This window comes from Salmo salar, chromosome 12 (genome assembly GCF_965601325.2).
Source record: "Salmo salar chromosome 12, fSalSal1, whole genome shotgun sequence".
Lineage (NCBI taxonomy): Eukaryota > Metazoa > Chordata > Actinopteri > Salmoniformes > Salmonidae > Salmo > Salmo salar.
This window is the reverse complement of record NC_138302.1, coordinates 20,312,362-20,326,295: the sequence shown is the minus strand read 5'-3', so window position 1 is coordinate 20,326,295 and position 13,934 is coordinate 20,312,362. Positions and strand designations below refer to the sequence as shown.

Sequence of the window (13,934 nt, the reverse complement as noted above, 5' to 3'; positions counted from 1 at the left end):
GGATGCTTATAAAAAATCCCGCTATACCCTCCGACGAACCATCAAACAGGCAAAGCATCAATACATGACCAAGATCGAATCGTCCTACACCGGCTCCGACGCTCGTAGGATGTGGCAGGGCTTGCAAACCATTAGACTATAAATGGCAACACAGACGAGAGCTGCCCAGTGACATGAGCCTACAAGACGAGCTAAACCACTTATATGCTTGCTTCGAGGCAAATAACACTGAAACATGCATGAGAGCACCAGCTGTTCCGGAAGACTGTGTGATCACGCTCTCTGCAGCCGATGTGAGTAAGACCTTTAAACAGGTCAACATTTACAAGGCCGCAGGGCCAGACAGATTACCAGGACGTGTACTGCAAGCATGCGCTGACCAACTGGCAAGTGTCTTCACTGACATTTTCAACCTCTCCCTGTCCGAGTCTGTAATACCAACATGTGTGAAGCAGACCACCATAATCCCTGTTCCCAAGAACACTAAGGTAACCTGCCTAAATGACTACCGACCCGTAGCACTCACTTCTGTAGCCATGAAGTGCTTTGAAAGGTTGGTCATGGCTCACATCAATACCATTATCCCAGAAACGCTAGACCCACTCCAATTTGCATCCTGCCCGAACAGATCCACAGATGATGCAATCTCTATAGCACTCCACACTGCCCTTTCCCACCTGGACAAAAGGAACACCTACGTGAGAATGCTATTCATTGACTACAGCTCAGCGTTCAACACCATAGTGCCCTCAAAGCTCATCAATAAGCTAAGGACCCTGGGACTAAACACCTCCCTATGCAACTGGATCCTGGACTTCCTGATGGGCCGCCCCCAGTTGGTAAGGTTAGGTAACAACACATCCGCCACCCCTTAGGGGTGCGTGATCAGTCCCTTCCTGTACTCCCTGTTCACTCATGACTGCACAGCCAGGCACGACTCCAACACCATCATTAAGTTTGCCGATGACACAACACTGGTAGGCCTGATCACTGAAAATGATGAGACAGCCTAAGGGAGGAGGTCAGAGACCTGGCCGTGTGGTGCCAGGACAACAACCTCTCCCTCAACGTGATCAAGACAAAGGAGATGATTGTGGACTACAGGAAAAAGAGGACCAAGCACGCCCCCATTCTCATCGACGGGGCTGTAGTGGAGCAGGTTGAGAGCTTTAAGTTCCTTGGTGTCCACATCACCAACAAACTAATATGGTCCAAGCACACCAAGTCAGTCGTGAAGAGGGAACGACAAAACCTATTGCCCCTCTGGAGACTGAAAAGATTTTGCATGGGTCCTCAGATCCTCAAAAGGTTCTACAGCTGCACCATCGAGAGCATCCTGACTGGTTGCATCACTGCCTGGTATGGCAACTGCTCGGCCTCCAACCGCAAGGCACTACAGAGGGTAGTGCGTACGGCCCAGTACATAACTGGGGCCAAGCTTCCTGCCATCCAGGACCTCTATACCAGGCTGTGTCAGAGGAAGGCACTAAAAATTGTCAAAGACTCCAGCCACCCCAGTCATAGATGGTTCTCTTTGCTACCGCACGGCAAGCGGTACCGGAGCGCCAAGTCTAGGTCCAAGAGGCTTCTAAACAACTTCAAATGGCTACCCAGAATATTTGCATTGCCCCCTCCCACTTTTACACAGCTGCTACTCTCTGTTATTAGCTATGCATAGCCACTTTAATAACTCTACCTACATGTACATATTACCTCAATTACCTCGACTAACAGGTGTCCCCGCACATTGACTCTGTTCCGGTACCCCCTGTATATAGTCTCGCTAGTGTTATTTTTTACTACTGCTCTTTAATTACTTGTTACTTTTATTTCTTATTCTTATTCATGTTTTTTTAACTGCATTGTTGGTTAGGGGCTTGTAAGTAAGCATTTCACTGTAAGGTCTACACCTGTTGTAATCTGCACATGTGACTAATAAAATTTGATTTGATCTCTTCAGGGTGCCGAAGACATGGATGTCGATTACGGCAGCCCTCTGCACCTCTCTGAATGCATTCAGTTTTACAACTGACTGGGTATCCCTTTCACAGACCACTGTAGTTCTCAGTCAACTGATTCCAACACTCACCTGTCCATTCTCTACTGTGTCTCTTCTGTCTCTTGTGTCAGAGGTGGATATGGAGGCCTTCTTCCTGTTTTGTTAATGAAAGAATGATTGAACAGATGAATGGAAGAATCAATCAATCAATAAAAATCGATCAAAATCAATGATAAAAAACTGAACGTAAACAAAGGGTGGATTACTCTCACTCACCTGAACCACATGAACCCAAAGAGACAGAGTATGAGAATCAGAATAACAACTATGATTCCTACAACTGCATTCTTCAAAGACTTTAGTTCCCCAACGAACATAACAGGAGAACCGAGATTCTCGTAGCCTTTAACAGCACAGGAGGAGCTGCCTGCGTCCTCACTGCAGACTTGTTCTAGGTAGAAGAAGTTATCTTGGGTGTTTCGGTTGGTGAGAATTATGATAGAAAAATTACATATTTACCTTATTTGTTTGATATTAATAGTTAACCATATATACCTAACAATAGTAAGACACTTCTGTCCTATTAATGCTGTTATTTATGGTCTCCACTCTAGCTTCCTGCAGCTCGTGGAGGACAGGGGTTTTACTAGAGATAGCTTGAACCTGACAATTGATTGATGTCTCAGTGATAAAACAAACAGCCACATTCCATTCTATCATTAGTGGTGCATGTGAGACATATGTCTCCGGTCTAACTGAGCCTGCATTCTATAGATGAGATTGTGTCTGTGACTCGAGATAGAGATAGCATGAAGGAATAGAACAAAAATCTCATTGTTTGTTCTCATTCTTGCATCTGGGAAACTAAGCCGAGGAGGGGTCGACCCAGCCTGGCCAATAATTTTTAAGTCCTGTATAACATCTGTTTTTTCATTATCAGTTGGGTTACTCGGTCCAACACTCAAGGGTGTTGGGTCGACCAGCCTCATTATTGCAATAATTTATCAATATTGAATAAAGATGATTGTTTGAAGAAATGACAAAGTCTCTCACTTGATTAGAATATTCCATGACAGATGTTGTCCGTTCTTGTACCAGATGTAGGTGGGGTGGTCAGTCAGAAGACAGGTGGTGCTACAGGTCACCTTCCCTTCCTCTGTGCCAGGAGTCTCCTTCACCTGTAGGTCTGAAAAGGGGTAAATTAAGACAAAAGAGCACAATCATCATTATTTCCACCAATAATATAATGACTTAGACTAGATGATATAATACTGTAAGGACAGTATTACCTGTGACATTCAGAGTTATTCCAGGGAAGCTGTATCCCCATTTTACCTCAGTTATTGTAAATCTAAACTTGTATTCAGCAGAGTCACTCTCTTTCAGGTCTGTGATTCTCAGGGTGGAGTCCTTGTCTGTAGTAGGATGGTACTTCACACTACCTGCACACTCTGGGTCCTGGCTTAGATCTGTAGTAACTCCAGACTCCCATTTGTTGAACCTGGATACTTCTGTGACGTTATTCCAGCTGGGATGTCTATACGTGCAGGTAATGTCCACTGTTGACCCCTTCAAGGCACATATACTCCTCTTGGTGTAAGTCACATTCAAACGCCTCTGACCATGAACACCTGAAACTAAATGTATCTGATAAAATCCTCAAACGATAATGACACGATTTTCAACTGTTTTAGATGTTTTGGACTGGTTCATTTAAATGAATAAAAAATATAGACACTTACAGTGGATTTGGAAAGAATTCAGACCGCTTGACTTTTTCACATTGTTAAGTTAGACTTATTGTAAAATGGATTTAAAAAATAATTATTCTAAAACGGTATAACAAGATAACATGCCATTTTCTACCTTTTATATTATACTGCATAATTTCTACTGGTGTTACTATCCAAGAGTGCACAGATGTGTCTGTTTTTCCCCACATGTTCTACTATTGGTCCACAGGCCTTAATGATTGATGGGGTTGTCAGTCAGAAGACAGGTGGTGCTACAGGTCAGTGTTCTCTTCTATTCCTCTGTGGAGGAAGACACCTTCACCTGCAGGTCTGAATGATTCTAATAAACTATTATAATTAGATATTATATATTACCTGTGACAGTCAAGAGTTGTTCCAGGGAAGCTGCACCCCCATTCTGCATACTGTGTTTTAAATCTGAACTTCTACTGAATCTCTCTCTCTCAGGTCTGTGATTCTCAGGGTGCAGTCTTTCTCTTTAGTCCCAATATACTCAGCACGACCTGCATACTCTGGCACCGAACTCAGGATTTTAGGCAGCTCATTACATTTCTCTTGGATATACCAGTTTGGTTCTGAGACTACGTGATAACTTGGATGTTGATATGTGCAGGGCAGTTCCACTGTTGAGCCCTTCACAGCACAGATACTCTGATTGGTGTAAGTCACGTTGAAACAGTTCTGACCCAGAACACCTAAAACAGTAGTAGGCCCAATCATTTATTCAACTAGTTTCTTCTAAAATTATTGCACTCAATAAAAACATAAATGCAAAATGCAACAATGTCTACGATTTTACTGAGTTACAGTTTCATATAAAAAAAATCAGTCAATTGAAATAAATGAATTGGGCCCTAATCTATGGATTTCACAACTCGGAATACAGAAATGCATCTGTTGGTCACAGATACCTTAAAAAAAGTTAGGCAGTATCTGGTGGGACCATTTGCCTCATGCAGTGCGACATCTCCTTCACATAAGACAATGGATTTAATGGTTTTTTTTGTACTGAATACGTGTCGTGGAAATTACTACCAAGGACTCAGTCAAACTTTAATGAATAATTATTTATTATCAGCAAGCTGGAGAGGTTCCAACAAACTTAATGCACCATAGTACATGTCGGTCGGGAGCTCTTTCGGGGCAGTCCTGTTAGTTTTCTTATATACTGCTTACACAGAGAAGTTATATTTTAATGATTTACATGATTCATTAATTAATCATTAACTTTTGGTTCCTGCAAGTGACTGGCACCGTCTCATATATTAACTTATAAAACATATTCTGAGCGTTCTGCCAAAAGGTCTGAGGGGGTCATGACTGTCTCCCCCTCACATCTCTACCCAGCACCTACAGGAACCAATGAATGTATGAGACAAGACGTACAATTTATCTCTTCAGACATTTCCCCAACACATGAATGCACACCTAGTATTGTTGAAACATTATTCTACATTATGAAGTTATTTAATGGATAATATGAATTAATGAAATAAGATACAGCTCTGAACACCCCCACCCCAACACACACAGCACTCCTACTCCAAGACGCTTGATACATATGGATCCAGAGCTGCATATTATGCTACACAGGTTACCATGGTAATCTGACTTAGTTAGATAATGGGAAATGGATGACTCTTTACAAAATGTTTTCTATTAAACTTTATTTAGAGATCTGGAACCGGAGAGGAGGGAGATGAAAGAAAACATGTTTGTGTTTTTTCAGTGACCCTGAATGAGCAAAGCTCTTTCCACATAGACAGGAGTAAGGTTTCTCTCCAGTGTGTGTGAACTGCTGTTTATTTAGGTGTTCTCATGTCCTGAAACTCTTCTCACAGATATAAGGCTTCTCTCCTGTGTGTATGCGCTGGTGTGTAGTCAGGTATCCTGAACGATGGAAGCTCTTCCCACACTGATGACAGCTATAAGGCTATTCTCCTGTGTGTATGCGCTGGTGTATAGTCAGGTGTCCTGATTGATTGAAGCTTTTCCCACACTGATCACAGGTATAAGGCTTCTCTCCTGTGTGTATGCGTTGATGTTTAATCAGGGATCCTGAATGATTGAAGCTCTTCCCACACTGAACACAGCTATAAGGCTTCTCTCCTGTGTGTATGCGCTGGTGTATAGTCAGGTGTCCTGATTGATTGAAGCTCTTCCCACACTGATCACAGCTATAAGGCTTCTCTCCTGTGTGTATGCGTTGATGTTTAATCAAGGATCCTGAATGATTGAAGCTCTTCCCACACTGATCACAGCTATAAGGCTTCTCTCCTGTGTGTATGCGTTGATGTTTAATCAGGGTGGAATCTTGAGTAAAGCTCTTCCCACACTGATCACAGCTATAAGGCTTCTCTCCTGTGTGTATGCGTTGGTGTGTAGTCAGGTGTCCTGACCTCTTGAAACTCCTGCCACACTGATCACAGCTATAAGGCTTCTCTCCTGTGTGTATGCGTTGGTGTATAGTCAAGTTACCGGATAGAGCAAAGCTCTTCCCACACTGATCACAGCTATAAGGCTTCTGTCCTGTGTGTATGCGTTGGTGCATAGTCAAGTTACCGGATAGAGCAAAGCTCTTCCCACACTGATCACAGCTATAAGGCTTCTCTCCTATGTGTATGCGCTGGTGTGAAGTTAGGTCTCCTGATTGATTGAAGCTCTTCCCACACTGATCACAATGATAAGGCTTCTCTCCTGTGTGTATGCGTTGGTGTCTAGTCAGGTCTCCTGAATGATTGAAGCGCTTTCCACACTGAACACAGCTATAAGGCTTCTCTCCTGTGTGTATGCGCTGGTGTATAGTCAGGTGTCCTGATTGATTGAAGCTCTTCCCACACTGAACACAGCTATAAGGTTTCTCTCCTCTGTGTATGCGCTGGTGTGTAGTCAGGGTGTAATCTCGAGTAAAACTCTTCCCACATTGATCACAGCTGTAAGGCTTCTCTCCTGTGTGTATGCGCTGGTGTGTAGTCAGGGTGTAATCTCGAGTAAAACTCTTCCCACACTGATCACAGCTATAAGGCTTCTCTCCTGTGTGTATGCGCTGGTGTATAGTCAGGTGTCCTGATTGATTGAAGCTCTTCCCACACTGATCACAGCTATAAGGTTTCTCTCCTCTGTGTATGCGCTGGTGTGTAGTCAGGGTGTAATCTCGAGTAAAACTCTTCCCACACTGATCACAGCTATAAGACTTTTCTCCTGTGTGTTTGTGTGTAGTCTGGGCTCCTGATTGTTTGAAGCATTTTTTACAATCAAAGCAGGGGTAAGGCCTCTCCCGTGTATGAATTCTCTGATGAGATTTTAAGGTTTTAGATGCAGTGAAACTCTTCCCACACTGAGAGCAGTGGTATAGTTTCTCTCCTGTGTGAATTTGCTCATGAATAGTCAAGTCCTGCTTAGCAAAACTCTTCCCACAGTCAGAGCAGCAGTGGTGAGGTTTCTTCTCTATACCTCTATGCCGGTGTTTCTTGAAGTGTTCTGATCTGGAGAGAGTCTTCTCTTTCTTCTCAGCATCATGATGTTGTTGAGGCTCCCCAGATGATAAGCCCCTCCCTCTAAGAGAGCAACGATTAGCGATGTCCCCTGTGAAACAAAGACATTGAATAGTTAGGTTTTGCAAATATGGGTCCATGAACAGATGGGTCCTTCCATGAAACTAAGGCCTTTTGCGTCCCTTTCATATAGTAGAAATTGTGCACCAGTATTACATTTTAAATCTGTTATTAAATCATATGAATAAAGACTTGCTAAAGTGACAAAATTCTGAATTTTGACAAGTCCCTCCGCCAACCCTGTGTAACTTCTAGATAGATTTTAACCCACCTAATACAATAATCATTCCAAGTTTTACCATCATTGAGTAAAGTTACAAGCGCAGAATAATATCATTATTGTGAATAGTCAAATAGTATAAGGAGTTTGATTTAAACATTGACATGCTTTGAAATAACAATTTCCCTCATAAACCTGTTTACATGGACACATCTGAAATCAGGCTACCTGATGGGACTTTGATAAATGCTGAAAATGGCCAATCAAAATAACATTTCTACCACAGCGACTATGTTAATTTTTGACGCAGTTCGGAAAAATAAGGTTTGTATGTGAAAACCGAAAGTATGCAGCTTAGAAATAGTTTTTCCTGAACTCACTGCAGTCGGTCAAAAGATGTTAGCTTGCGCTGCTTGTGCTAGCACATGCACAGATTAAATACACCTCTATAACTCTGATTTAAGTGTTCACATGTCCAAATCATTCTAAAGATTATTCAGAAAAACAGGTGTTTTTAAAGGCATATGCTTACACCGAACCCAAACCGGCTGCGCACTTGCGCCATCGTGCATAAATATATTTTGTCCCCCCACACCAAACGCGATCACGACACTCAGGTTAAAATATCAAAACAAACTCTTAACCAATTACATTAATTGGGGACTGGTCAAAAAGCATTAAACATTTATGGCAATTTAGCTAGCTAGCTTGCACTTGCTAGCTAATTTGTCCTATTTAGATAGCTTGCTGTTGCTAGCTAATTTGTCCTGGGATATAAACATTGAGTTGTTATTTTACCTGAAATGCACAAGGTCCTCTACGCCGCCAATTAATCCACACATAAAATGGTCAACTGAATCATTTCTAGTCATCTCTCCTCCTTCCAGGCTTTTTCTTCTCTTGACTTTATATTGCGACTGGCAACTTTCATAAATTAGGTGCATTACGCCACTGACCTCGTTCGTCTTTCAAATCAAATCTTATTTGTCACATACACATGGTTAGCAGATGTTAATGCGAGTGTAGCGAAATGCTTGTGCTTCTAGTTCCAACCATGCAGTAACATCTAAGAAGTAATCTAACAATTTCACAACACTACCTTATACACACAAGTGTAAAGGAATGAATAAGAAAATGTACATAAAGATATATGAATGAGCTATGGCCGAACGGCATAGGCAAGATGCAGTAGATGGTATAGATATAGAGTACAGTATATACATATGGGATGAGTAATGTAGGGTATGTAAACATTATATAAAGTGGCATTGTAATAATTGTATCACTAGCCACTTTAAACATCATTTTCATTATTAAAGTGGCTAGAGATGAGTCAGTATGTTGGCAGCAGCCACTCAATGTTAGTGATGGCTGTTTAACAGTCTGATGGCCTTGAGATTGAAAAACAGCTTCTGTCTCTCGGTCCCCGCTTTGATGCACCTGTACTGACCTCGCCTTCGGGATGATAGCGGGGTGAACAGGCAGTGGCTCGGGTGGTTGTTGTCCTTGATCTTTTTGGCCTTCCTGTGACATCGGGTGGTGTAGGTGTCCTGGAGGGCAGGTAGTTTGCCCCTGGTGATGCGTTGTGCAGACCTCACTACCCTCTGGAGAGCCTTACGGTTGTGGGCGGAGCAGTTGCCGTACCAGGCGGTGATACAGCCCGACAGGACGCTCTCGATTGTGCATCTGTAAAAGTTTGTGAGTGTTTTTGGTGACAAGCTGAATTTCTTCAGCCTCCTGAGGTTGAAGAGGCGCTGCTGCGCCTTCTTCACCACGCAGTCTGTGTGGGTGGACCATTTCAGTTTGTCCGTGATGTGTACGCCGAGGAACTTATAACTTTCCACCTTCTCCACTACTGTCCCGTCGATGTAGATAGGGGGCTGCTCCCTCTGCTGTTTCCTGAAGTCCACGATCATTTCAGTCACCCACGTCGGTATAAACAATGAGGAGAGGGCACGTGGACTTGCAGCGCGATCTGCGTCAGAAATAGAACTGACTTCTATTTTAGCCCTTGGCAATGCAGACACTCGTTGGCGCACGCAAGCAGTGTGAGTGCAATAATTGAATAACATAGATTTCTACATTTATTTTGCAACGCTCGCGTCGCGTGTAGTCAGCCTGTTACTTAGGTTATGACCTTACACAAATTAATATAAGCAGAGTGAGATGTTTACATGACTAATGCCATACTCGGCCTACTGCCATAACTAGTTTAATGTCAAATTATGAGTGTGCATGTAAAGCCCTAGTTATTTGGTTACTTTGACAGTTATTTCAGAACATCATTTATTTCATGTAATTAGTGATTCATTTACGTCTGTCCCTCACTAAGGTCAACCCATGTTTTAATATGGTGAAACTGTTCCTCACATGTTTTGGGCAAAAGAAACATTGAACAGTCAAATCATAGAGTAAAAGCAGGTGAGCTGGTTCTAGTCATTTTTATCAATTCTCTGGTGTTTTTTGGTGGAAAACGAGCTAGTGAACCATTTTACCCATAAATCGATATGGTAGAATTGAAGCTTGCATTCAATTTCCACTCCCTGTGGAACAAAACTAGCTGCCATTACCCCCGTCATAAGCAAATGGGTGGCTGATTTAAAGGACAATTTTACCAATGTGAACTAGTGGTTTTGTTTAATCCCCTGTTACTTTATTTAGCACATTGGCACTTACTACAGTATTTAATTTCATAAAACCTCTTGAGATGGGAAAACATGGTTTTATGAAGCTGAACATGTGCTCTTCATGAAAGAATGTTAAAATTAGGTGAAATCAAACGTTTTTGGGGGTGACCACGTTACACTTCTCAAAATTGGGTGGAACTACCAGATATTTTCATCAATATATAATTAACCAATTAATTGTTACAGAAGCAGACTGTAATCTAATCCACATGGTTCTTACTTAATGAAATCATATCTCCATGTTCCTCATCTCCTTCTCGTCTCTCAGTTCCACTCTGCCCAGGTGTTTTCCTGCAGTCGACCAGAACCAGTAGTAAAGTACGGTGAGGCGGTCGACCTGGGGACTCCTGGAGGGTGGAGGGGGACGGGCTAGCTTTGTCCTGTTGGCCACAAGAAGTTTACAGTTGATCATTAAACCAAATATTGTATTAATTCAGTCTAAACCTCTGATTTGGGTGCATCCCTTGAATATCTCCTTTTACCTGAAATGTTCAATCGTTCACTACAACCCACAAATCTAAGAGCATTGGATTGGTGGAGGCATGGGCTAGTTTCCACCATATATCTCATACCAGTCATTTCCTATCAAACAGCGCGGAAGAGGAGAAGCAAGAGGGATAACTGGGCCCAAAATCAGGCTTCTGGCTTATTTGATCACATATACATTTTCGTAACGAGTTGGTTGTTAGGAGTGTATTGGTAAAAGTAGGACACGTGACATCCCAGCAACTTTGAAAGAAAAAAAACACTTTGTATGGAAGTAGTACCTGGTCATCACTAGTTACCACAAACAAAGCCATAAACCACACACATTTCTACAACTGATATTTTTAAATGTGATTTTAACTCTAACCTTGAAAACACTAACTTTATGCCTGACCCTAAATAAATAAAAATACGATATAGACGTTTGACATTGTGGCAACTAGTGGAAACGGATACCTGCCCTCTCTCATTGCCTATAATGGTCCCACCTGATCTTGCCTCTTCCTGATTGCCTTCCAGCTGCGTTTCAAACTCAACAGCCCTCAGCCCTTGAATTGCGTTTTACCTCCGAGTGTACCTTAAAATGTCCCTTGCCCAAGCGAGGGAGAGTGATTATGGGAGAGGCAACGTCCTTGGTGGAAATCTTGAAGTTTAACTTAAAAACAACCAACCTAAAGCTATTAATGTACCTAGTAAGCTAACGTATCTAGCTAGTGTCGAGGAAATATTGGTCCAATAACATTTCTCAGATAACGGAACTTCTGAATTCAAATAGCGTTTATTACAGATTAACAAAGCCGAGCTGGTCCAAGGATCATCTGACTTTTCCAGTCTCAGCACATTCCTTCAATACAGTTTCATCCTTACATAACATACATAGTCACTCCTCTTTATGTAAAATACCCTTTGACATTTCGCCACCATTATCTTTTTGTCTCACTTCTGACTTATTTACACCCATCTTAGATTATATTGGTGGCGTCAACATAGTACTAACACACACAAAAAAATATATATATATATTTTTTAAACTAGGCAAGTCAGTTAAGAACACATTCTTATTTACAATGACAGCCTATGAACAGTGGGTTAACTGCCTTGTTCAGGAACAGAATGACAGATTTTTATCTTGTCAGCTCGGGGATTCGATATAGCAACCTTTCAGTTACTGGCCCAACACTAACCACTCGGCTTCCTGCCGCCCCCATACATACGTACATAATACAGGTGCATGTCTAATAGTACTTAATACAAACATACAGTTAAAGTCGGAAGTTTACATAAACTTAGGTTGGAGTCATTAAAACTCGTTTTTCAACCACTCCACAAATTTCTTGTAAACAAACTAGAGTTTTGGCAAGTCGGTTAGGACATCTACTTTGTGCATGACACAAGTCATTTTTCAACAATTGTTTACAGACAGATTATTTCACTTATAATTCACTGCATCACAATTCCAGCTGCTCAGAAGTTTACATAAACTAAGTTGACTGTGCCTTTAAACAGCTTGGAAAATTCCAGAAAATGATGTCATGGATTTAGAAGCTTCTGATAGGCTAATTGACATCATTTGAGTCAATTGGAGGTGTACCTGTGGATGTATTTCAAGGCCGACCTTCAAACTCAATGCCTCTTTGCTTGACATCATGGGAAAATCAAAAGAAATCAGCCAAAAACCTTAGAAAAAAATTGTAGACCTCCACAAGTCTGGTTCATCCTTGGGAGCAATTTCCAAACAACTGAAGGTACCATGTTCATCTGTACAAACAATAGTACGCAAGTATAAACACCATGGGACCAAGCAGCCGTCATACCGCTCAGGAAGGAGATGCGTTCTGTCTCCTAGAGATGAACGTACTTTGTGAAACATGATTGTAAACATTTGTAAACATGATTGTATGAACTGCCTTAATTTTGCTGGACCCCAGGAAGAGTAGCTGCTGCGTTGGCAGCTAATGGGGATCCATAATAAATACTGTAATGAAACAAGTAGGGAGCAGGTCTCGAACCCTCGACCTTCTTGCCCGAAGTCCAGCGTGCTATCGACTGTGCCGCAAAAGTATGCTCGAACGGCACAGTCGATATCCGCGCTTATAAGCCCAGGGTCGTTACAATACAAATGATAAAGTTGTACACAACTTTAAAAAAGTTGTATACTTTATTTAACTAGGCAAGTCCGTTAAGAAATTCTTATTTAGAATGACGGCCTATGAACAACGGATTAACAGCCTTGTTCAGGGACAGAACGACAGATGTTTACCTTGTCAGCTCGGGGATTCGGTTAATTGACCCAACGCTCTAACCACTAGGCTACCTGCCGCCCCAAACAGAACACAGCAATGTGGAGGTTCAAAGATGATGAAAACTAGGCCTAGACATTTTATACAACACAGCAGGCATATAATGTTAAGACCAGACTGACCCGATCCATTGTGGAAGCTACTGTTTCTTTGTATGATATGAACTGTTCGTCGCTAGCTGTCCTCGTCAACAATTTCCTGTTGTCTTGTTCTTCTTTAAGGTTTTTTGGCAGACTACACCTATCGGCGTATTGCCGCCACCTACTGTACGGCGGATGATCGAAAAATATAAATATCCATCCAAATATTGTTTATCGTAGGTAAAGAATTCATGCAGGACTTCTCTCCATAATAGTGTCAAATCTTCATGAGTATGTTCCATTATAAATCTACTGATGTCTTGCCACAGATTATTTACATGAATACCATAGAAAAACATTCAACACGGTTTCTGGGTGGTCATTTCAAAAGGTACAATTTGAATGTGCTTCTATTTTTTTACTTCTTCATATAGTGGTTGACAGGGTAATATGAATTCATCATTTTATAATAAACTTCCTTTATTGTGTTAGTAAGTACGTATGTGTGAGACAACATATCATCAATAAAACGATTCCAGTAAGGCATCACATAAGGTATATAGATAGAAAATCCTGTTGATACAAGGCAAGTACCGCTCTGTTGTTGAACGGACCAAAACAAAAACAAATCTTTACTACTATTGAGTCAACAGCGGTAATCGAAGGTAGGTTCTGAGGGTCTTAACATGTTCCTGAATAATAAAGCAACACCTGAGGGAATGGAGACTAAAACCATTGTAAACTCTTTAGGCGTTATAGGGATCTTGTAAAGTGAAAAGAATGAGTCATAATGAAGTAAAAGACCCTCTGCATTTACAAGTTGTCTCACCAATAGGATATTATTTCTGAACCAA

At 41.6% G+C, this 13,934-nt stretch overlaps 1 protein-coding gene across 1 annotated transcript; it reads right to left on the bottom strand.

The window, feature by feature from the left end:
- Positions 1–4,802: 4,802 nt before the first annotated feature.
- Positions 4,803–13,206, bottom strand: LOC106564400 (uncharacterized). Its single transcript, XM_082958698.1, has 3 exons — positions 13,123–13,206; positions 10,435–10,594; positions 4,803–7,338 (listed from the first exon to the last, which is right to left on the bottom strand). The coding sequence occupies exons 1-3, from the start codon at positions 13,129–13,131 to the stop codon at positions 5,687–5,689; spliced, it is 1,821 nt and encodes a 606-aa protein (XP_082814824.1). The 5' UTR covers positions 13,132–13,206; the 3' UTR covers positions 4,803–5,686.
- Positions 13,207–13,934: the final 728 nt, after the last annotated feature.